This window comes from Nerophis lumbriciformis, linkage group LG09 (genome assembly GCF_033978685.3).
Source record: "Nerophis lumbriciformis linkage group LG09, RoL_Nlum_v2.1, whole genome shotgun sequence".
NCBI classification, from domain to species: Eukaryota; Metazoa; Chordata; class Actinopteri; order Syngnathiformes; family Syngnathidae; genus Nerophis; species Nerophis lumbriciformis.
This window is the reverse complement of record NC_084556.2, coordinates 17111340-17133688: the sequence shown is the minus strand read 5'-3', so window position 1 is coordinate 17133688 and position 22349 is coordinate 17111340. Positions and strand designations below refer to the sequence as shown.

General features: G+C 38.4%; 1 protein-coding gene across 3 annotated transcripts in view; it reads right to left on the bottom strand.

The window, feature by feature from the left end:
• The window catches only part of cfap54 (cilia and flagella associated 54), a 37055-nt gene continuing 14706 nt past the window's right edge, over positions 1 to 22349 (bottom strand). For all 3 annotated transcript variants that reach the window (XM_061962460.1, XM_061962457.1, XM_061962458.1), the window contains exons 20-55: positions 22059 to 22259; positions 21892 to 21984; positions 21637 to 21825; positions 18890 to 19008; positions 18668 to 18815; positions 17008 to 17163; positions 16809 to 16931; positions 16586 to 16708; positions 16348 to 16468; positions 16148 to 16237; positions 15944 to 16070; positions 13765 to 13855; positions 13539 to 13621; positions 11053 to 11250; positions 8588 to 8751; positions 8385 to 8515; positions 8105 to 8314; positions 7833 to 8029; positions 5435 to 5570; positions 5241 to 5364; positions 4814 to 5158; positions 4616 to 4703; positions 4286 to 4456; positions 3310 to 3376; positions 2675 to 2860; positions 2412 to 2498; positions 2216 to 2335; positions 2012 to 2059; positions 1601 to 1891; positions 1377 to 1531; positions 1203 to 1302; positions 939 to 1086; positions 686 to 840; positions 451 to 597; positions 237 to 358; positions 1 to 108 (exon numbers count right to left, since the gene is read on the bottom strand). In XM_061962460.1, coding sequence (XP_061818444.1) covers positions 245 to 358; positions 451 to 597; positions 686 to 840; positions 939 to 1086; positions 1203 to 1302; positions 1377 to 1531; positions 1601 to 1891; positions 2012 to 2059; positions 2216 to 2335; positions 2412 to 2498; positions 2675 to 2860; positions 3310 to 3376; positions 4286 to 4456; positions 4616 to 4703; positions 4814 to 5158; positions 5241 to 5364; positions 5435 to 5570; positions 7833 to 8029; positions 8105 to 8314; positions 8385 to 8515; positions 8588 to 8751; positions 11053 to 11250; positions 13539 to 13621; positions 13765 to 13855; positions 15944 to 16070; positions 16148 to 16237; positions 16348 to 16468; positions 16586 to 16708; positions 16809 to 16931; positions 17008 to 17163; positions 18668 to 18815; positions 18890 to 19008; positions 21637 to 21825; positions 21892 to 21984; positions 22059 to 22259 — 5046 coding nt within the window. In that variant the 3' untranslated portion in view covers positions 1 to 108; positions 237 to 244. The remainder of the gene's footprint in view (positions 109 to 236; positions 359 to 450; positions 598 to 685; positions 841 to 938; positions 1087 to 1202; positions 1303 to 1376; positions 1532 to 1600; positions 1892 to 2011; positions 2060 to 2215; positions 2336 to 2411; positions 2499 to 2674; positions 2861 to 3309; positions 3377 to 4285; positions 4457 to 4615; positions 4704 to 4813; positions 5159 to 5240; positions 5365 to 5434; positions 5571 to 7832; positions 8030 to 8104; positions 8315 to 8384; positions 8516 to 8587; positions 8752 to 11052; positions 11251 to 13538; positions 13622 to 13764; positions 13856 to 15943; positions 16071 to 16147; positions 16238 to 16347; positions 16469 to 16585; positions 16709 to 16808; positions 16932 to 17007; positions 17164 to 18667; positions 18816 to 18889; positions 19009 to 21636; positions 21826 to 21891; positions 21985 to 22058; positions 22260 to 22349) is intronic.

Genomic DNA, 22349 nt, shown 5'->3' with positions numbered 1-22349 from the left:
TTTATTTCTATTTTTTACAAAAGGAGTTATGATGTTGTTGTTTTTTTCAAATTAAAGTTTGATGCATGTGCATTAGATGTCACAGCATGCAAAAATCCAAATTATGACCTGAAAGAAAGTGTACATGACTTAACCACAAATCTACAAGAAACAAACAAATGATACATGTATACAAATAATATTGAAATATGCAAATCTCCAAATCTATGGTTGGAAACTGTATAGGCTATACATACCTTGTTTGCTAGGTTGTTTGATTTAACATATAGAGGTAAGGAAGATAGACATTTTTGGGCCCGGGGGAAGAAATGCACATTTCCCCATCATTAAAAACAACACTCTCACCAAACTCGAACAGCTGAAACAAAAAGAGAATATCTTCAATTTAATTCCCTGCTTTACCTGACTGCAACCGTATTTATGTGAGTGGTGAATACAGTATGTTTTTACCTTCTTTTGCAAAAGTTTATGCGTCAGCTTTATTAGTTTGGCACTTTGTGTTACTTTCAGGCTGCTGAGGAGTAATGTGGCTCTAATTAAAGTCATATCGGATCCTGGTGGCATACGAGGTCGTCCTGACAGTAGGCTCACGGCATCCTAAACATATTTGGTGTTATTTGGTAGCATTTGACACAAAAAGCAATTGACTAAGTTATTAATGAGAAGATGTTGTTTGTGTTGTTACCTGCAACAGTGCCACGCTGTCATCCACCCTGCCTCGTTCTGCTTTTAACTGTGCACCTTCTACCATCAAAAGGGCTTTAAGGTCGACATCTCCCAAAAGAGTACAGTCGTCCAGACTCTGCTTTAACACCTGAGCCGTCTTGTCATGAATTTTATCTATACAAAGGCAATACAGGTATTTGTACACATTTTGTACAGAATAAGATGCATATTGTGGGTGTGCGCGGGGTGGGGGGGACTACACGCAAACAGACTTGAATGTGGAGTTGCGGCATCAGGGTCCTGTGCTGCGAGGCAGCGGAACATAGCCACACGGCAACGTAGCCACAAAACACCTCCGACCCGCTCACTGGCCTCAACTGCTCTGGGGCAGTCTTCATGCTGCGCGCAATCTACGGTGTCCTGTTGACAAAATAAACCACACATGCATCCATGCATTAAATCAGTTATGTGTATTCTTGTACATTCTACATGCAAACACTTTGAAATAGTCCCCCGGCCCCATACGATACTTCTACCTTTTCATTTTCAATCCCAGCAAGTGTTGATTTCTCGTGATCCAGTACAGGTGCTTTTAAGTCTTGCAGAAGCACCAGTGATGCCACTGCCATTTCAGAGCTGAAAATGTTAAGCATGAAACAGGCATGATATTAAATAAGATAGCCATATGAACACAAATAAGGCCATCATACCTCAGTGCAACATGTCCTTGCTGCATGTAGAGATTGGCTTTGAGTAGATTGGCCTCTATTTTGAATTCCAGGTTCTCAATTTCACTGTGGGACGGAGATGGGAGGTTTTGCAATATGGAGTCCAATTGGAGGTGAGCTTCTTCCAGCAGGAGGTACTGAAGCAGAGGAGAGGGCAATTAATGACAGAAATTGAAGTAAAGATCTGTAAAAAAAAAAAATCTTACCTTTAACCTTTCTGGTGTGAGATTTTGCTGTGAATCAAATAGTACTCTCGCTTTTGGGTTTTTATTCTCCTCAGAACGTGTTTGGTTTTGTTCATGGTTATCAGCATTTCCTGTGTAGCTAAAGTTAGTAAATGTTCTTTCTTGTGGATCTGGCTCAGGAGGGCCTTGCACAGTGTTGCTGAGCATCAGGATGAATTGAACAATTGCAAGGTTAAATCGGAGCCCCAGTGTGGATCCGAAAAGAGTGCTGACCTCTGGAGAAAGCTCACAGTTGAAAAGCTCCTCCAATGCCTAACAAAACGTCACAAACAGAAATCCTGAATAAAAAATGTTTTAACAACTTTTAACCTTGTAGGTGTAATATATTGCAATAGAATGAATACAATGCTTGGAGAAAATAAAATATAGTACCTGAACATTGTCCAGAAGTGGCCTGTTGTTATGAAACATCTTCCCAGGCTGCAGAATGAGCATATTGCATTATTAGGCTTATTAGGCTCAGTTAACTAAAGTCACAAGAACAAGATTGTAACTTAAGGTGCATCTGACAACATGAGCATGATATTCTCTTATGACTCAAATAAAGAGTAAAGCGGAATGAAAAAAAGTGAATACTTGAAGGAACTCATTAGTGATGTAACGTCCATTAGGGAGAAGAATCCCCACTCCTTGTGAGAGCTTCAGTGCCTCCTTTATGGCCTCAGAGAAGAGCCATAATTCAGTGAGAGTGCGGATCTGCAGAAAACACCACCCAAGTTTAAAAAAAACAACTATCCCCCAGAAGCACCACACAGGTCTAAAAAATGCTTACCTTTAGAATTTTGCCCTCAATTGTGCGTTCAGCGTCTCTGCATACAGTTCCGACAAGATGCTGATAAAGGGCTAGCATGGGCAGAAGCTGAAATTAAATTACAAACTTTATTCAGCACTGTAATTATACACTCACTGGGCACTTTGTTAAGCACACTTGCTCTAATGCACTGATTTTATATCTCTAAAGTAGCTAAACAAAACTGGTCAGGTCAACAGGTAATGTTGGGTGTAAAGTATGGACAGTTTAGTGCAGGTTGTTACCGCTATATGATAGCCTGCGATGTACAGCCACTGGCAGATAAAGTTCAGGCTGGCGACAGTATTCCCGAGGTCGGCCCTGTGATGTTCTGAGAAAAGGTCAATCCCGGGGAGTAGTTCATCTCCGATGCTGTATGAAGCATACTGGAGGTCATCGAGGGGGTGAGCCAAGGAGCAACACAGCACACACTATAGGGAAGATGCATATAGAATATGTGTAAAAAAGCCCCTCTTAAAAAGAGTTAAAAAAATTGTTTAAGTTATTTTTGCCTGTCATGAGCTAAAACGTCAAACTTGTCTTGGTAAAATTTCTTTAAATAAAACATTATATTTAAGCTTTAAAAACTTAAAAGTGATCTTGAAATTAGCTATTAAAACATATTAGCTATAATTACTAGTATTATGAAGTTCTGTGTCTTATAACAAACTTGTGATGCTCAGAAGTAGTATTTTTTTCCTCATAAGATCAATTACCTAAAAAACAAGTTATTGTGTCTCACGGAAAAAAATACTACTTGTAATAAGATTGTTTAGATATTTTGACTAGAAATTAGAAATATATACTTGGTAAAATTGTGATTTTTTTTAGTGCTGGAAGAAAACTATTGCAACATAAATAAATATGTATTTACCGGTACCTTAAAAAGGTGAGCAGACAAGAGTGAGCACATGGTCCTCTGGCCGATATCTGAAGTTAGAATATACCTGTAGATGGACGCACAAACAGATAATGGGCCTCACAAAAGTAACTATAAAACCCTCACATTTCAGTAATCAATTATTCTCAAGATATAATATGAAACTTGGCTAACCGTTAGAGTAGTCGGTGTACAGCTTGTATTTACGGACCACTGGAAAGGAGTCAACACAAAGCCATTTTTGTCTGAATAGGTGGCAAGGCAAGTGAGTAGAAAAATAATTGTCTTGCCTACATTCAAGCACAGAGGTAGAAGAGTTATGGTTTCGGGCTGTACTATTGCTGCCGGGGTTAACTCGGGATTGCAGTTTTTTGAGGGAAATTCTAACATGTAATGTGACATTCTAAACCAAAGCACAATCCCCTCCTTTCAAAAACTGCAGGGGGCGGGGGGACTTCCACAACCAGGGGTGGAAGAGGTTTCCATTGAAAAAACTGAAGCTCTGGTAAATTTCATGCCTGGGAGGATTAAGGCAGTGTTGAATAAAATAGTGCTCACACTAAATAAGGATGTTTTGCCCCAATGTACACTGTTATCTGTGAAGAGTTCTACTTCTAAATATCACAGTATATTACAGAATTTATGTGAACCACAACTCCCCAATTACAGCTGCACTCGTGCAACCCCGGACCATGGTTGACCGTAGGCAAGACACAATTATCTTGGGACTCACTGGTATTACCAGTTATTCAGACAAAAATGGCTGTGTGTTCAGTCAATATTCAGAGGATAGTAAATACAGAGTGTTGTACAAGCTCTACACAGACTACACTAAAGCATATCAACGTTTTATTTCAACTTATTGTCCCTTGAGAAGATAAAAACAAATGCAAGGGGTGTACTAACTTTGGTGAGGTACTGCACTGTATGTTGCTAACATAAAAAGTCATTAATAAGAAATATCACAGGAACCTACTGTGCAATCTTAGCAGCAAGCACCGCTGCCTGTAAACATCCCCAAATGCCAGCCTGTTTTAAAGTTTGTTGCAGTGTGCCACCCGCGAAAGTTGCCCCATCCCATCGATCTATCACCTCTGAGCTCTGTAAAGCAGCATCAACAGCTTTACTCCAGCAAGTGTGTGCCATCCTAGAAGTAAGGAGAGAAAAAAACAGTGCAATAATGAAAAGCTGGCAAACTCTGTAACCTAGTTTGGGCTGCGTAATTGCAGGAAAGAGGCAGGGTACAATAAACGGCTTGTTTCAACATGCACACATTCACAGACTTGGGAGAAAATAGATTGCAGACCGTGGGTTTCCATCGTAGAAATGCAGGTTTCCCATTTCATGCAGTGCAAATACTCTGAGAGATTCTTGGCTCTTTGTCTGGAGATATTCTAGGAGAAGTTGGCAACGAACAAAAAAAATATTGCAGAACTTAACTGTCCACCATATTTAAATTCAAAGTTTTCAGCAATAGTAATTTCCAGGTATTTTGTGATCTTACTTGTGGATGCAATGTATGTAGAGATGACTTTGGGCAAGTGGTCGGGGCTTATAGGGATATTGTAGAGAGTCTTGGGAGTAACATAGTGGTTGTCGATCAGGTTCCAAGGCTGGATGTTTGGTGTGGCCATTAGTATGGGATTAAAATCAATCTCTCCTGGTAAGCATTCTTCACTTTCAAAACCTGCTTGTTTATTGGCAAGGTGCAGCAGCAGTAAAGATCGACTATAGCGGAACACTTGGAGACAATGTGGTACTCTCTCAACAGACTGACGGTAATAATGCAGAGTGTTCTCCACATCCAGTGGGACACACACAAGGGCCTGAGAGCGCTTCATTTCTGCATCTTAAGACACACAAAACACAGCGGGCGCATTAAAACATTACCGCGGTAATAAAAACATGGCATGCTTTATTAGTGTTCTAACCTATGAGCTCAGTTTCATTCGGGGGACTGGCGTCCGAAGCATTGTTGTGGCTTGATGGGTGCCGAATAAGATGAGGTACCCATCCACTGAACAGCTGGCAGCCTGCATAAGTCTTGTATGTTACCTAAAACATCAAAAGGGATGCTTTAGATTGTATACTAGCTAACTACAACTTCAAAATGATGAGGTGTTACCTCTTTGTTAGTGAACCAATGGGTTTTCACATGGTGTGGTTGTGGGACCCTTGGCCCTCTGTTGTTACTAATCCTTTCAAGCAGCTTCTTCTGGGCCAGGACCAAGAGGGGAGTCACTGTCAAGGCGTATCGGTCACTAGGATGTCACAGGACAGATTTACATTTAGTGTTGTTATTCAGTACAACTTGTTTTGTGACCTCAGAAGGGACAAATAACATACTATAGAAGAGGTTTCCAAAGTTTGATGCACACCACCTCCTACATCAGGGGTGCAGAAACTTGAGAAAAATAAACCTTTTTTTAAAAAACTTATAAAAACTTTAGTTTTGTCACAAAATAAACGTCAGTAAATAACTTTGAAAACCCCATGCCACAGTCTCTTTATGTCATCCCTCAACATACTAAATGTTTCCATTGTTTTCTATAAAATAAAAAAAAGCAACATTAGATGCATTAGGTGCAGGTGTGAAACTCAAGACCCAGGGCCAGATCTGGCCAGCAATAGCCTGGAAATAATATGCGTCAATAAAGCAATTAATCTTTTTTACTAAATGTTTTTGTTTTTTTAATTTTGACAGAAAAAAATGCATGTACTGCTAACTTTAAAGGGGTCATAATATGATTTTTCTTCTACATTTAAAACACTTCCTAACATATAGTGGTGGTTCTTTGGTCAAAATTTTGCATAGATTATGTTTTACAGATCGTTTTCAAGCAGCTTTCTTTTTTTTGCAAATACATTTTATTGAATTTTACAGTTAAAATCCCATTTGACAATCATACTTTGCTCACTCAGACCCTTCATACATGCACACATCCACTCATCCACACTCACATGCACGCTTGAGGAGAGAGGTGCACTTGGGCTTTAACTCAAGGTTTACAGTATAGATTCCTGGGCGCGGACAACGCTGCTGCTCACTGCTCCCCTCACCTCCCAGGGACTGAGGGTGATGGGTCAAATGCAGAGGATAATCTCACCACACCTAGTGTGTGTGTGACAATCATTGGTTCTTTTTAGACATTATTAGAAAAAGTACCCAGATATTGTATATATCCATTCATCCTGCACTGGCTCAGGATCAGCAGATGATCCAGACCATAGCATTTCAAAGAGCTTTCTGAACGTGGTTTTTATGGGCAGTTTTATTTACCTGCAGTTTTATTTACCTTACCTACTTCAACAGCATCTTCTTTCCGCTATCTTTGTTTAGGTTTTAAACACTTCCATAGCGATTTTACTGACAGATGAAGTTCAAACTATACGCTACTTTGTCTTAGAAATGGCAACAGCGGAGGATGCATGTGCATGTACGAGCCATCATGCCCCACAACAAGAGGATAGCGAAAAATACATTAACTACAGCGTCGGGCGGCAATGGCACAAAACACTCTGGGTAAAAATATACCATAAATGGATTATCCGCTGACGTCCCACTTGAGAACAATTCCAAAATTCTAAATAGCTCGTTTGGCGGAAGTGTGAAGGAAGGCAAGTTTATTGACGTCCCACTGGGGTGAGTTTTTCCTTGCCCTTATGTGGGCTCTGTACTGAGGTTGTCGTTGTGGCTTGTGCAGCCCTTTGAGACACTTGTGATTTAGGGCTATATAAATAAACATTGATTGATTGATTGATTGATTGATTGATTGATATTTTATAAATATCTCTGCAATGCCTCCACAAATTAAATTCAACTTTTGGGAACTTAAGCAGATCCCAAATACACAACAGCAGGTACCAATAGGTAAGAAAAGTTGGTTTTGCATAATAGGGTCCCTTTAGATTCGTTATCTGATTATGCAACAAACTATTAGTATTAATATTAACAATGTTCCAAACATTTTTTTGTCAAAATAAAAAATACTTAAATAGCTGCTAGTCAAACTGAAGCAAGTTATCCATCAATTTGTACATAAAAAAATATGATCAAATGCATAGGCAATCGTGTAATAATACCAAGTGTTGATTATACATTAATATTCATATATAATTACTGTTACAAGTGTGCCCCTGAGGGCAGCCATAACTGTGATGTGGCCCGCAATGAAGACGAGTTTGACACCCCGATACAGAGTAAGAAAACCGAACCAATACAAGAGATATAAAAAATGTTGCTTTTACAAATATAATAATTATGTTTTTTAAAGATACTACCCAGATGGATTTGCATCATATTAAGAGGCACTTCGAATATTTTTAAATTAAAGTAAAATATTAGAAATACCACTTGGTATTGTGTAATAAATGCAGAGCAATGACAGTGGTATCATAAAGTTAAATGAATGTGTTTGCGTTCCATAAGAGCAATATAGTACTAGTGTTTTTTCAAAGCATATTTTTGATACAACTTTTGAATTGTGCTTAAAGCCAGATCACAGCTAGAACATCTCATTTACCAGGTGTATGAGTTGAAAAGTAAGGCAAAGTGCGCTAGGTGTTCCCATTTGCCCCTGTCATGGAGCAGCTCAAGAGTGTGCAACACCAAAGAGCGAACCCAACGCATGTCCACCTGGGTGCAGTCATCCAGTGGGGCTGTGAAAGAGAGATTGAGTTCCAGTTCCTCCTCGGTTACGTTGTCATACAAACGCCACAGCTTGAGGTGACAACAAATGGACGGTTATAATTGGATGAAAACAATAACATAAATTTTGCTTTGCATGACACTTACTCCCAATCTGCTGAGCATGTCTATGATAAGATCTGTTGCATGTACTAATAGAGGGGTGAAAATATTTTGCAAGTCCTCCAATGAAACCACGAAGGGAGGTTGAAGCTGAGTAGCTGTCCGCTCTAAAGCTATAATTCTGCTGCTTTCTTCCCACACAGTGTGACACACTTTCTGCAGGATTGTCCAGTGACTTCCGCGGTGGGCCAACACCTGAAAAAAATAAAAACAGCACACAAATTAACAAATAGAGTGGCTACAATGTGTGATTAACAAACTATACCATAGCCCTGCGTAGATACAAGGCAGCTTTCTCCAGCGATTCCAATAGAATTTTACAAGCCGTTCTCTGTTCCTCTAGCTCTTGAGAGTTTTCTTGGGACCAGTCAAAACTCACCATAACAGAACCATCATCTGCTGACAGAAAGTAATGGCAAAAAAAATTCCTTTCATTCAACAATCCCCAATGTGTGCTAGATTACCCACCATCCTTTTTATCCCAGTCTCTGTTGGACGTGTCATCTGACAAATTAGAGTCTGAAGAGTTTAAAGAAGGTTCGGGTTTAGAGATAGGCGGTTCCCAGGAGTGATTCTTTATCAGAAACCCAGAGTTGGCCAGAAAGAAACTTGATGGATTTAGGTGACTGAATCTGAAACACAAAGCACTTAATTTATTAGATGAATTAGCACAATCCAATAAGATCTGATTTAAGATATGGACTGAACAAAGTAACAAATAATTAATTATAGGAAGTGAGACGTATGTGTTAGGGATTGACCAATTATAGGCCAGGCCAATTATCGGGGCAGATATTTGGCATTTTGAAGTACATCAATATCGGTCTTCTTTTATCGGTATTGGCTGATATATATATATATATATATATATATATATATATATATATATATATATATATATATATATATATATATATTATATTATATTATAATGGGACAAGCGGTAGAATCTGGATGGATTTTTTTTAATACACATTACTAAAATAAAAATACATCAGCAAATACAATATATAGACATATGATACCAGTATTTAGTATTAAAAAATAGTCGTATGTAGAGAGTAAGTAAGTTAGTAGTAATAACCTGTGCTCCTTTCTGCAAAGGACCGCCACCCCTCCCCATTTCTCCCCTTGCTGATCGCCTACAGCACATTTCCTTGGTTTACAAGAACTTTTCAGAAGTTAAATTTTTTGCCAGTGATTTCAGTTTTTGTCCTTCTTTCCTGCAGTCTTTCTCCTGTTTTGTGTGTTTTCGTAACTGCAGTGATTACCTTCGTCTGCAGCACTCGCAACGTGCATGGGCTCTTTAGAGGAGCGTGGCGAGTTTTTATGTTCCGTGATTAAATCAAATAACAACGTGACAGAGATGGACATGACAGAAAATCCATATCTGCCAAAAATCCACACTTTGTGTAAATTGACAAATAGGAGACTTATATAATACGTAAAGAAAGTAAAGTTAAAGTCCTAACGATAGTCATACACACACTAGGTGTGGTGAAATGATCCTCTGCGTTTGACCCATCCCCTTGTTCACCCCCTGGGAGGTGAGGGGAGCAGTGAGCAGCAGCGGTGGCCACGCTCGGGAATCATTTGGTGATTTAACCCCCAATTCCAACCCTTGATGCTGAGTGCCAAGCAGGGAGGCAATAAGTCCCATTTTTATAGTCTTTGGTATGACTGAGCCGGGGTTTTAACTCATGACCTTCCAGTCTCAGGGCAGACACTCTAACCACAAGGCCAGGGGCAGAAGAGCAGGCAGCAGCTAATTTCTGTAACATTTAAATGATCAGCCAGCTTAAAAAATTGTCTCACTTATAAGCTACATGAAGGATCCCAAAATTGGTTTTATTTAAATGTTTGCAATATTTAAAAATCATATATTTCATATCAATCATACTAAATTGTGATACAAATTGAGAACAGGAAGTGAACATTAGTAATTGTGAGTAATTGCTATGAAGTGGAAAAGGTGTAGGATTAAATAAACTTTACTTATTCCTACACTCCTTTTCGGACATGTAGTAAAGAGAAATTAAAATATGTAAAACATGGGATGTATCATGGTGAAACTGTAAGCATGTTCGAAATAAACTTCAACCTACAAACCAACCAACCTATATTTCAGGGTCCCTCACAAGGAAACCTTACAAAGTATTAAATATATAAACTGCTATAAAATTTTATAAAATTTAATACATGGCAAATTATTTTGATGTAGAAAAATCCCATATCACTACCAATTTTCAAAGGAAATTTTAATTAAAACGTTGATGCTCCTCTTACACACAAGTAATAAAGGGTGTTTGTAATATCGTCTGATATTTTTTTCTGCTAAGTTAACCAAGACATTAGCACCACATAAAACGTTATGTCGCTACTGGTCCGCCGTTTCCTGAAAAGTATTGTTAATAAAACAACTTAAAATTATTTTACAGCTGTTTACTGACGTATAGCCTACTATTCATGTTTAGCTAATTTCTATTGCAAATTAGTATCGACTTCAAATATCGGTTATCGCCTCCTTGACTACTAACTGTCGGTATCGGCCCTGAAAAAAACATCCATCCATCCATCCATTTCCTAACGATTGTCCCTTTCGGGGTCGCGGGGGAGTGCCGGAGTCTATCTCAGCTGCATTCGGGCGGTAGGTGGGGTACACCCTGGCCAAGTCGCCACCTCATCGCAGGGCCAACACAGATAGACAGACAACATTCACACTCACATCCACACACAAGGGCCAATTTTAGTGTTGCCAATCAACCTATCCCCAGGTGCATGTCTTTGGAGGTGGTTACGGGGAGAACATGCAAACTCCACACAGAAAGATCCCGAGCCCAGGATCGAACCCATTGTGAGGCACAGGCACTAATCCTTGTGTCACTGTGCTGCCCTGAAAAAAACATATCGGTCTATATTTAGTATGTGTGAACCTGGACTGCAGGGATCCTTCGTTGAACTGGTGCAACTCCCACTCAAATATCGTCAGATGTGCTTGGGCGATGCAGTAGTTCAGCTGAGACCTCCAGACTCGCTCCTCAGAGGAAGTTTGCCTCAGTTGAAGCTTCCTCTGTTGGCGCTGAATGGCAACCCTCAATGAGGCCAGCAGCCTCTCCACGGCCTGTAGCTCCCTACACCAAAAAAAAACAATTACAGAAATACCATAATAACAAAACACAGACAGCTACTGTATACATAGACATACTTTGCGGGGAGTGACAGGGGAACATTTGATTGATTGAAACTTGTATTAGTAGATTGCACAGTACAGTACATATTCCGTACAATTGACCACTAAATGGTAACACCCGAATAAGTTTTTCAACTTGTTTAAGTCGGGGTCCACGTTAATCAATTCATGGTAATACATGAATTCATGTCCTCTGTATTTTAAAAAAAAAGCCATTTTTGTCCCATACACCATCCAAAAATAATATTACGCTATTGAATAAAGACAAGTCAAACACTAGTGCTAGGCAAAAAACGACATCTCAGGCTAAATCTTGTCCCTTTAGACCAGCGTTTTTCAACCTTTTTTGAGCCAAGGCACATTTTTTGTGCTGAAAAAATGCGGAGGCACACCACCAACAGAAATCATTAAAAAAACTAAACTCAGTTGACAGTAAAAAGTCGTCACAATTGTTGATTATGACTTTAAAGCATAACCAACCATGCATCAATATAGCTCTTGTCTCAAAGTAGGTGTACTGTCACCACCTGTCACATCACACTGTGACTTATTGAGTTTTTTTATGTTTTCCTGTGTGTAGTGTTTTAGTTCTTGTCTTGCGCTCCTAGTTTAGTGGCTTTTTCTCTTGTTTTGTTATTTTCCTGTTGCAGTTTCATGTCTTCCTTTGAGTGATATTTTTCGCATCCACTTTGTTTTAGCAATCAAGTATATTTCAGTTGTTTTTATTCTTCTTTGTGGGGACATTGTCGATTGTCATGTCATGTTCAAATGTACATTGTGGACGCCGTCTTTGCTCCACAGTAAGTCTTTGCTGTCGTCCAGCATTTTGTTTTTGTTTACTTTTTAGCCAGTTCAGTTTTAGTTTCATTCTGCATAGCCTTCCCTAAGCTTCAATGCCTTTTCTTAGGGGCACTCACCTTTTGTTTATTTTTGGTTTAAGCATTAGATACTTTTTTCCCTGCACGCTTCCTCCCGCTGTTTCCGACATCTACAAAGCAATTAGCTACCGGCTGCCACCTACTGATATGGAAGAGCATTACACGGTTACTCTGCGTAGCTCTAGACAGCACAGACACTCAACAACAACACATCATTTGCAGACTAGAATTACTGGTTTGCAAAAAATATTTTTTACTCCAAATAGGTGAAATTTGATAATCTCCCATGGCACACCAGACTGTATCTCACGGCACACTAGTGTGCCGCGGCACAGTGGTTGAAAAACACTGCTTTAGACAACCAACAAAATCATTGATTGGCTTTATGGGGCTGCCTTCTTGCCAACGTGACAATGATTGACAACAAGCAGCAGTTAGTTTGGAAAAAGGAGCGAGTTGGCCTCCAAACGGCAATATGGATCACAAACAAGTAAGACAAGGAAAAAAATCCAAGCAAGAGGAGTCTAGTGCGGCAATCAAAGGTAGTTATATTGTTGTCTAAGACTTGCACTCAGGGAATAAGAACGCAAATTGCAGATTAAGTTTTTTCGATTCTTGGTAGCGCAATGTCTTCAGTCTTTTGTTTCAGCGGACATGATTCGACTCCCAGCCAAGACATACAAGGTTAACATTAAACTAAATCATGATGTAATCTTGGAAAATCAAGGAAAGTTAAACATTTAATTATGTTAATTTCTTTATTTTCTACAAAAAAATTATTATTGAGCGATTTGTTTGCCATTCATATTACTCCAAAACATGCATCTAATCCAGTGGTTCTTAACCTTGTTGGAGGTATCAAACCCCACCAGTTTCATTTGCGCATTCACCGAACCCTTCTTTAGTGAAAAATAAAATGTTTTTTTTTTTCAAATTCGGGACAAAGTTATATGTTTTTTTTACTGGTGCACAACATGAACCGTGCATGAGCATCACCTTGTTCAAAGAACAAAACCAACACAGTGCAGGAACTCACAACAAATTACACACCTGCAAATCAGATGGAAATTAGAGGGAACGTTGTTTCGGGGTATCTATAATATGCCGATAGGGAGAAGTTTTTATTCTCACGATGAGTTGAGTGTGTCTTGACCTCCGCGACAGAGGCTCCGCTGAACCCCTGAGGCCGACTCACCAATCCTTAGGGTTCGATCGAACCCAGGTTAAGAACAACTGATCTAATCCCTTCAAATAACACCCCCTTCAAGCCATGCACCCTGTATGCAAACTAGTTATGTCCCCTACCACTTCTGAAATCCACATTTTGTTTTTGACTGTACATATACAATACCTGGCAGTTCTAGCACTCAGAAGCGCACCCCTTCGAAGTTTAGACTTCCGTTTCTTTGTAGTAGTTTTCTGAGACACTGTGCTCTGCAACAAAATAGCTTCATTACCATATGTCTGCTTTATGGAAGAATACAAATATATAATCGACCATTTAACTTTAATATTTTTTAGGGATAATGGTATAGTCATTTGAAAATCATTATTTTCCAGTGTACTTGCATTTTTACCTGGGAAGATGGGCTCTCTGTCACAGTGGGCTCAATAGTTTCTTCTTTATCACACTGGCTATCTGTGGCTTTTTCCGGTACATCATCTCTCCTATTGGAAGACGCACACAATATATATATAAATATGTATATATATATATATATATATATATATATATATATATATATATGTGTGTGGGGGAAAAAATCACAAGACTATTTCATCTCTACAGGCCTGTTTCATGAGGGGGTTCCCTCAATCATCAGGAGATTTTAATGGGAGCATTCACATACCATGGTTTATATAGGGCACAGAGTGGGTGGGTACAGGCTGGCGTAGGGGCGTGGTGATTGGCTCATGTGTTACCTAGGAGGTGTTTCCGTCTGTGGCGGCATGCTGTTACAATTTCGCTGCGCTTGTTGAGGGATGACAGGTCTGGACGGTAAATAATAAACAGTTTCTCTTTCAAGCATAGGTTGCATCTTTTATTACCACTATTGTAAGGTGTGCTGGATGCAAGAATTTGCCATGTTATTGAATATTCAACATTATTGTCTTTGAGGTCCCAAATGTGTTTGCTGAGTTCTGTGGTATTCCGCAGGTTTTGGTTCCTGAAAGAAGCCTTGTGATTGTTCCATCTGGTTTTGAACTCTCCCTCGGTTAATCCTACATGTGTCGGATGTGTTAATGTCCTTGCGTGTTACCTTAGATTGGTAGACAACTGATGTTTGTAAGCATCCCCCGTTGAGAGGGCAATCAGGTTTCTTTCGGCAGTTGCAGCCTTTGTTGGTTTTGGAGTCGCTCTGTCCGGGGGCCGACGGCTCATTTGCAATTGTTTTGTTGTGGTTTGAGATAATTTGTCGTATATTGTTCATACAGCTGTAGCTCAATTTAATGTTGTTCTTGTTGAATACTTTTCTTAGGATGTTGTCTTTGGGAAAGTGTTTGTCAATCAGATTGAGGAATTTGTGTCCAATGTTAGTTGAGACGTTTTTGCTGTATGGGGGGTTGTACCAGATGATGTCGTTTCGTTTTCTGTTCTTTTTTGGTTGGTTTCCTGGCGTGGGTTCATAGGTGAGGGTGAAATTGTATCCGCTTTCATCAAGGGCTTTTTGGTACGGGGGGTTGCTTGGTCAAATTCAGCTTTGCTAGATGACAGCATCGATAGCCTTTTATTAATTCCGGTAGGTATTCTTTTCGTGGTGGTGGGTGGGTGGTTGCTGTCATGGTGCACGTATTGGAGTGTTGTGTTGGGTTTTGTGAATGGTTGGTAGCTGTTATTTGTCAGGTTGAAAGTGACGTCAAGGAAGATGACGGTTTGCTTGTTGGCTTCAATCGTGATCCGTAGGCCGTTCTCTTTGAAAATTTGGCATATGCGCTTCAATAATGTTGAATATTCAATAACATGGCAAATTCTTGCATACAGCACACCTTACAATAGTGGTAATAAAAGATGCAACCTATGCTTGAAAGAGAAACTGTTTATTATTTACCGTCCAGACCTGTCATCCCTCAACAAGCGCAGCGAAATTGTAACAGCATGCCGCCACAGACGGAAACACCTCCTAGGTAACACATGAGCCAATCACCACGCCCCTACGCCAGCCTGTACCCACCCACTCTGTGCCCTATATAAACCATGGTATGTGAATGCTCCCATTAAAATCTCCTGATGATTGAGGGAACCCCCTCATGAAACAGGCCTGTAGAGATGAAATAGTCTTGTGATTTTTTTCCCCCACACATACATATATTGCGCTCTACTACGGTATCGAGCACTATTTTTTGGATAACCTTATTAAGACATATATATATATATATATATATACACACACACACACATATACACAAATATATATACACATTTATATATATATATATATATATATATATATATACACACAAATATACATATATATATATATATATATATATATATATATATATATATATATACATATATATATGTGTGTATATATATGTGTATGCATATATATATATATATACATACATATATATATATATATACATACATATATATGTGTGTGTATATATATATATATATATATATATATATGTATATATATATATATATATATATATATATATATATATATATATATATATATATATATATATATATATATATATATATATATATTTGTTTTTATTATCTTGCAAACCATGGCTGTTGTATACCTGGCTAGAAACTCAAATATGGATTGCCCCCATTGTAGCACAAGTCCCAGGTGTCCTTCTTCCAAGGCTCTCTGAAGTAGTAGTGCCGAATACTCAATAAAATTTGTATGGCTGCTGAGCTGCATCACTATGAAGAAATCATATACACATACATGCAAGAATGTAGTAAATGATTTAGAACAGAATATTATGCATGTCACTTACCGTATTCATAGGCGTCATTTAGAGCGCTGCTGAGGAGCCGCTCACGCAGTATGGCATCATCCTCATAACCAGTCAGAGAGAGTGATATCTCTAAGAAAATCACATTATGGTACAAAACTCACTATTTTGTAGTATTACATATTTTTTCAAGAATATTTAATAAATCTAATGAATGCAACCCTTTTGTTATTGTGTATTACCATTTACAGCGGCAGGAGCTGCTTCTATTGGAATTGTTTTTGTGTACTTCCCATATAGTTCTTTCAGCTGCAGACTTGTTTTAATTTCGACTTTTGCTGCAGCAGCATCCTCTGCCTTTAACTAAGAAAATACAAAAGCGTACTGTTTTTACTTGGTTCTTGAAATACCATTTTCTTTAAAAAAAAAAATAATACATTTGAAAACCAGAAACGATAACAAATCAAAACATATCTTTACCGACACATTTTTGTTGGGAGGTTTAATGATTCGCTCCTGGGCATCAAAGATGTCTTGGAGAAGAGCACGGCCACTGTCAATCACCATGGCCGCCTTACGGTGCTCCTTCACTGAACGCAGTGCCTGGCCAAAAAAATCTACTTTACATCTTGATTATTCAGGACTTAATTCCAGCTTACTTAGATGTTAACATTTTTAGATTCAGCCAAACATGCATATGCACCTTAGACAGATAGTTGGTTATACAGGCAATCATGTGCATAAGGTATTTCACTGTGTTTCTGGGCCATTTTTGTTTGAGATAAGGTTCATTATCCTTCAAAACTGTTAAGCATTTGGTGAGCAACTGAAAAATAAAAGCAAACAAAAGTATTGGAAATAGTGTATCATCTTATGTTGAAGGGGCAAATAAGTGTTATTACCTCAATTGCATGATCACAAGGGATTTGATAGAAGATGAATGGAACCAAGAGGGTATAACAGCTTACTACAGCTTGAATGGCAAAGATGCTGTCATTCAACCACATAGCCAAGTCCATGGCCACCAGTAAGCGTTCACATTCCTCAAGTCTGGCCTCCTACAGACACAAAAAAATTCACATATTTTGTGTTCAAAAGATATAATAAATGTGTTCATAGGAGGAGACCATCAAGTCCGCCTTAAACATTTACCATACTTGTTTTTTTCTGATGACACAATGTAGTGGTTCCAATTGTATTTAACAAATAGAAAACAGTGTGTCATGATGAATGGTGTCAAAAAACTTAGTCAGTGTTCCTCAAGGATCCATCCTTGGGCCTTTACTCTTTTCACTGTAGATGAATAATCTTCTTCAGGCATGGCTAGAGTTTAATATAGAAAGGTACGCTGATGATGCTGTCATTTTAATTTATGGTCATGATACTAAGGAAATTACATCTAAGCTTACAAATGCACTACATAATATCCACAACTAGCTAAGTAACACGTGCCTATTGTTAAATGCAAAAAAAAAAAACCCCCAAAAAAACCCAGTATGCATGATGTTTAGTAAGCGACGAGTAGACAATAAATGGTCCAATGGGTTTTTGGGCAGGGAGGTACTTAAACTAGTCTCTCATTTCAAATATCCTGGAATTATTCTGGATATTTTTTTCATTGAGAAACTTATATTAAAAGTCAGGAACAGAATTAATTTTAATGTTACAAAATGTTAAACAAATGCGAACCCTTAACATCTGATGCGGATTTTTTTTTTTTTTTTTTACTGTATGGTCTGTATGGCGTTAGCAGGCACCACTGTTTTAAAACTTATAGAACAACAGTATAAAAGAGCAATTAAGATATTTGACAGAAAACCTTAATTTTATCGTCATTGTAAAGTTTTAGAAAAATGTGTTTACACTATGAAAACCTGAAAGTATTCAAAAGTGCTATTTTGTATTATAAATGTATGCATTGAACAAAGAGAGCACAGTCTAACAAGTCAAATGTCTTGTGTGGTAAACATACTTGCCCATTATTATGCATATCTGATTCTAATTTTGACATGGACATGCTCCAAGCCCCTGTTACAGACTACAATAATAAAAGAAGAGCCACATGACTTGGCACCAAGTCAGAAGCTAGAGGTGAATGTGAGGTGCAACACAGAAAAACCACCGTTACACAAAACATTCTAGAAAAGGCGTACAAATCTGGAACAGCCCTCAGTCCCAATCAGGGAGAGAAACACACTAAATTGATACTTTCAAGGTAAAACTAAAAGCATGGTTACAAGGAAACCAAACGTGAACATTTTTAACCTATTTCAAAACTGTTGCTATGCTCTGGATTTTGATCTATTTTATTATATTGTGTTGCTGTGTCACTCTATTTTTGTTTAGAAAGACAGCAGATGAAAATTTGCATCTTTGCTATCCATCCATCCATTTCCTACCGCTTGACCCTTTAATCCGGCATATTTACACAACCTCTGGTTTTATTGTGTTCATCAAGGGGCATTGTCCCTTTAAAATAAACAATAATACAATAATACAAGTAAAAAGCACAATATGTTCACTCAGTTGTTAATATTGTTTACAACACTGATTTAAAATGACCTGTTTCCAGACAAATAGTCCGCAGATGCTGCCCCAGTCACAGAGAAGAGAATGCTGCTGTATGTTGATGTCTGTCTCAATGAAGATAGACGTGAGGAAGAGCTGACACAGGAGAGGAGATGAGCTTTCCAGAGCCTTTAAATGCAGCCTTAAAATGGGATAGGAGTCAAATGAGATGAGCTAAGACCAAACTTTAGATATTTATCGGTCTTTTATCCTCACCCTGTTGAAGCAATTCTTTTCCGTGGGCTCTGTGGCCCACTATCAGGGAGGGTGTAGTGTTCCCATAATTCTTTACAGGCGCTCTTTGCGATGGTGTATTGTTTGGTGTGGAATGCCACCTGTAAAGGGAGGCAAATAAAAAGAGTACTTTTCTGGAAATGTACGCAATTGAGAACAAAGCTTATCTACATTGTCTTCTCTCGAATAAGGCAGTTGAACTTGAGGTGAGGGGTATTTGTCCTCTAATTTTACACGATGGGTTTGTATCAAAACAATTGTTACTCTTAGAAAGTGCAAACCAAAAGCTATAGTTTTGATTAATATGGAACAAAAATATGCCAGACACAGGAAGGTATATATAAGTCTAAACTGTCAGGGAAGAGATTATGACAATATTAAGTTATGAATGATTTTAGTCATGAAAATAATATTTTGACAACCAACAATATCCCCTTCATGGGGTTGGTTGTCACACTGTGTCAGAGTGTCTTTAAAAAAAAAAAAATTGTAGGTATTTTAGGTATTTTCCTTTTTTTAATATGTGTATATATATATACTGTATATATATATATATATATACACATATATGTATATGTATATGTATATATATGTATATATATACATATACATATATGTGTATATATATATATATACACATATATGTATATACATATATGTGTATATATATATATATATATATATATATATATATATATATATATATATATATACACACACACACACACACACACACATATATATATATATATATGTATATGTGTGTGTGTATATATATATATATATATATATATATATATATATATATATATATATATATATATATATATATATATATATATATATATATATATATATATATATATATGTATATGTGTGTGTGTATATATATATATATATATATATATATATATATATACATATATATATATGTATATATATATATATATATTTTGTGGAGTCTCACTCAAGCACCGCCTGACAGGTAAGCACCTCACAGGGGAGGAGCCAGGGCATGGAGGCAGAGTGGAACATGGAGGACAACGCCCCAGCCTAGGCCGCATCATTGAGGGGCGGTACATACCGCTGTACCTACTCAATTAGCCTGAAATGCCACCAGCTGTGCGGCCGGGTGGGGCCCAGCTACAAACTTTTCTTCAATCTGCCTAATTCAGGTCTGGCTCTCCTCTGTGTCAAGGCAGGTGCATCAGGTGTTAAGCTTAAACATCCACTATTTCCCCATTAATGACATTACTGGTGAGGTGAGATGTTTACTGATATTATGTATTTCTTAATTTATAGGCAAATCCCTAGGACATTGAAGGAAGTGTGAATTGGGAAAGATTGAGAACCCCGGATGCAAGAGATTTATGTTTAATTGAGACTTTATGTTTGATGCTTACACATCCTGCCCTTCTTAAAAGGACCAGTTCAATAAATAGCCCCTTTCGGCTTCTTGCAAACTGCATCCCGTGTCTTGATGTGAATCAGGTGCCATAATTTATATATATATATATATATATTTTTTTTTTGTTTTGTTTTGTTTGTTTGTTTCTTTGTTTTTTGATAGTCTGTTATTTACAATGAATTTGAAAATTTGAAAAAAACTCAAGCTTCAATGGCTTGAATTTAATATATTAACGACTGTTGCATTTGGGTGAAAGAGGTGTTCCCCCATGATGCAAAAGGAAGGGCAGGAGGCGACAGAACCGGCCTGCAGGGACGCTTAATCCTTAACATTATATGGCAAAATACGAGCAAATTGCTTTGAAGAAAAAAATAAACTAAATGGGTAATACATACAAACAAAGGGAGTATCGAGAAGCTAACATAATAAATACTGTGGTCGAGAGAGGTTCCACCAAACATAACATGTCGCAATAGCAAACAATGACCTCCCAAAGGCAGGGAGGGTGACACGTGTGTATAAAGCTCTCTGAATAGTGAGCTAATTGATTAGTTCCCTCTAAACTAATCAAAGGGAGGAGTGAAATCAATTAGAGCTCCTAGCAGCCACACAGTAAACAAATGAGCGCCAAAAAAGGAAATAGACAATAAACATAATACAAAACTCAAAACCAAAGACATCATGACAATGACTATTGAAAATTGTTTTGATGAAGAATTCACCGGAGTTAGCGGTAGCTAATTGGGACTTATGCAGATCCCAAAAGCAGGTGCCAACAGGTGGGAAAAGTTGGTTTTGCATAAAATTACCCCTTTGCGGTGGTTAGAATTTGAAAGTTGAGATGCCATATAATTTTCAAAAAAAGTGCATATTAGAAAATCCATCACTCCTCTTTTAAAGTTAAAGTACCAATGATTGTCACACACACACTAGGTGTGGCGAAATTATTCTCTGCATTTTACCCATCACCCTTTATCACCCCCTGGTGGGCAACAGCGGTGGCCGGGCCCAGGGAATCATTTTTGGTGATTTAACCAACCCTTGATGCTGAGTGCCAAGCAGGGAGGCAATGGGTCCCATTTTTATAGTTTTTGGTATGACTCGGCCGCAGTTTGAACTCACAACCTACCGATCTCAGGGCGGACACTCTAACCACTAGGCCACTGAGTAGGTTTTGGACAAAGCCCTGTATCTTCTTCAATCCTAAATCAGCCCCTGGAATTAAACCTATAGAGTAACAAATGTGACAACTAACCCCCTGTCCCCCATGTAGATTTGGTAAGACATATAAAGGAGAGCGAAGTGTTACAAAAGAGCGTACCTGTGCCAAATGAGCCCATGTGGAGAGCAGTGACTGCGGCATGGATGCCATCAGTGGGACACTCGTCCCTCCTATGTTGTTTCCCAGTAACTTCCCTTGACTGTTGTATGCCGCTAAAGCAAAAACATACTTCTGGTTGGGTTCCAGCCCCTCCACCTTCAGCTCCCATTCGCCAGAGACTGCTGGTACCTGGAAAAACGCGTTTTTCTTATAATATGCGTCTAAGGGGACATTATGTGCACAAAAATGCCATACAAAATTTCCAGTTCCTGCTAGGCTGCAGTCTCCAAGACGAACTTTAAGGTTGATGCCCTCAGCTGCACGGCCACAGAGTTGATACCAGCAAACCTTGATTGACGTAAGAAGGGGATGAATTTGGTGCACTATACTTTAACTTGATAAAAATAAAAAGGGAATCTCACTTGTTCCTCCATATGGTACGGTGCAGGAGCAAAGGTGAAGGAGTGGTTAGTGCGGTAGATCAAAATAGGAGGAGGGGGAGGGCTTTCCTGTTTCTCTTCCCCCACAATGTTGCCTTCATTTTCAAGTGTATACTTTGGGTTGTTGGCAATGTACAGTTTTCTCTCTTCTATCCCTGCCTTCTCTATTAAAGTGCAGGCTTCCTGGAGGGAGTGATTTTAACAGAACACATACAATCTCAGCATAAATCACTATATATACACACCATACATACGGTATGAATGTGTGCGAAC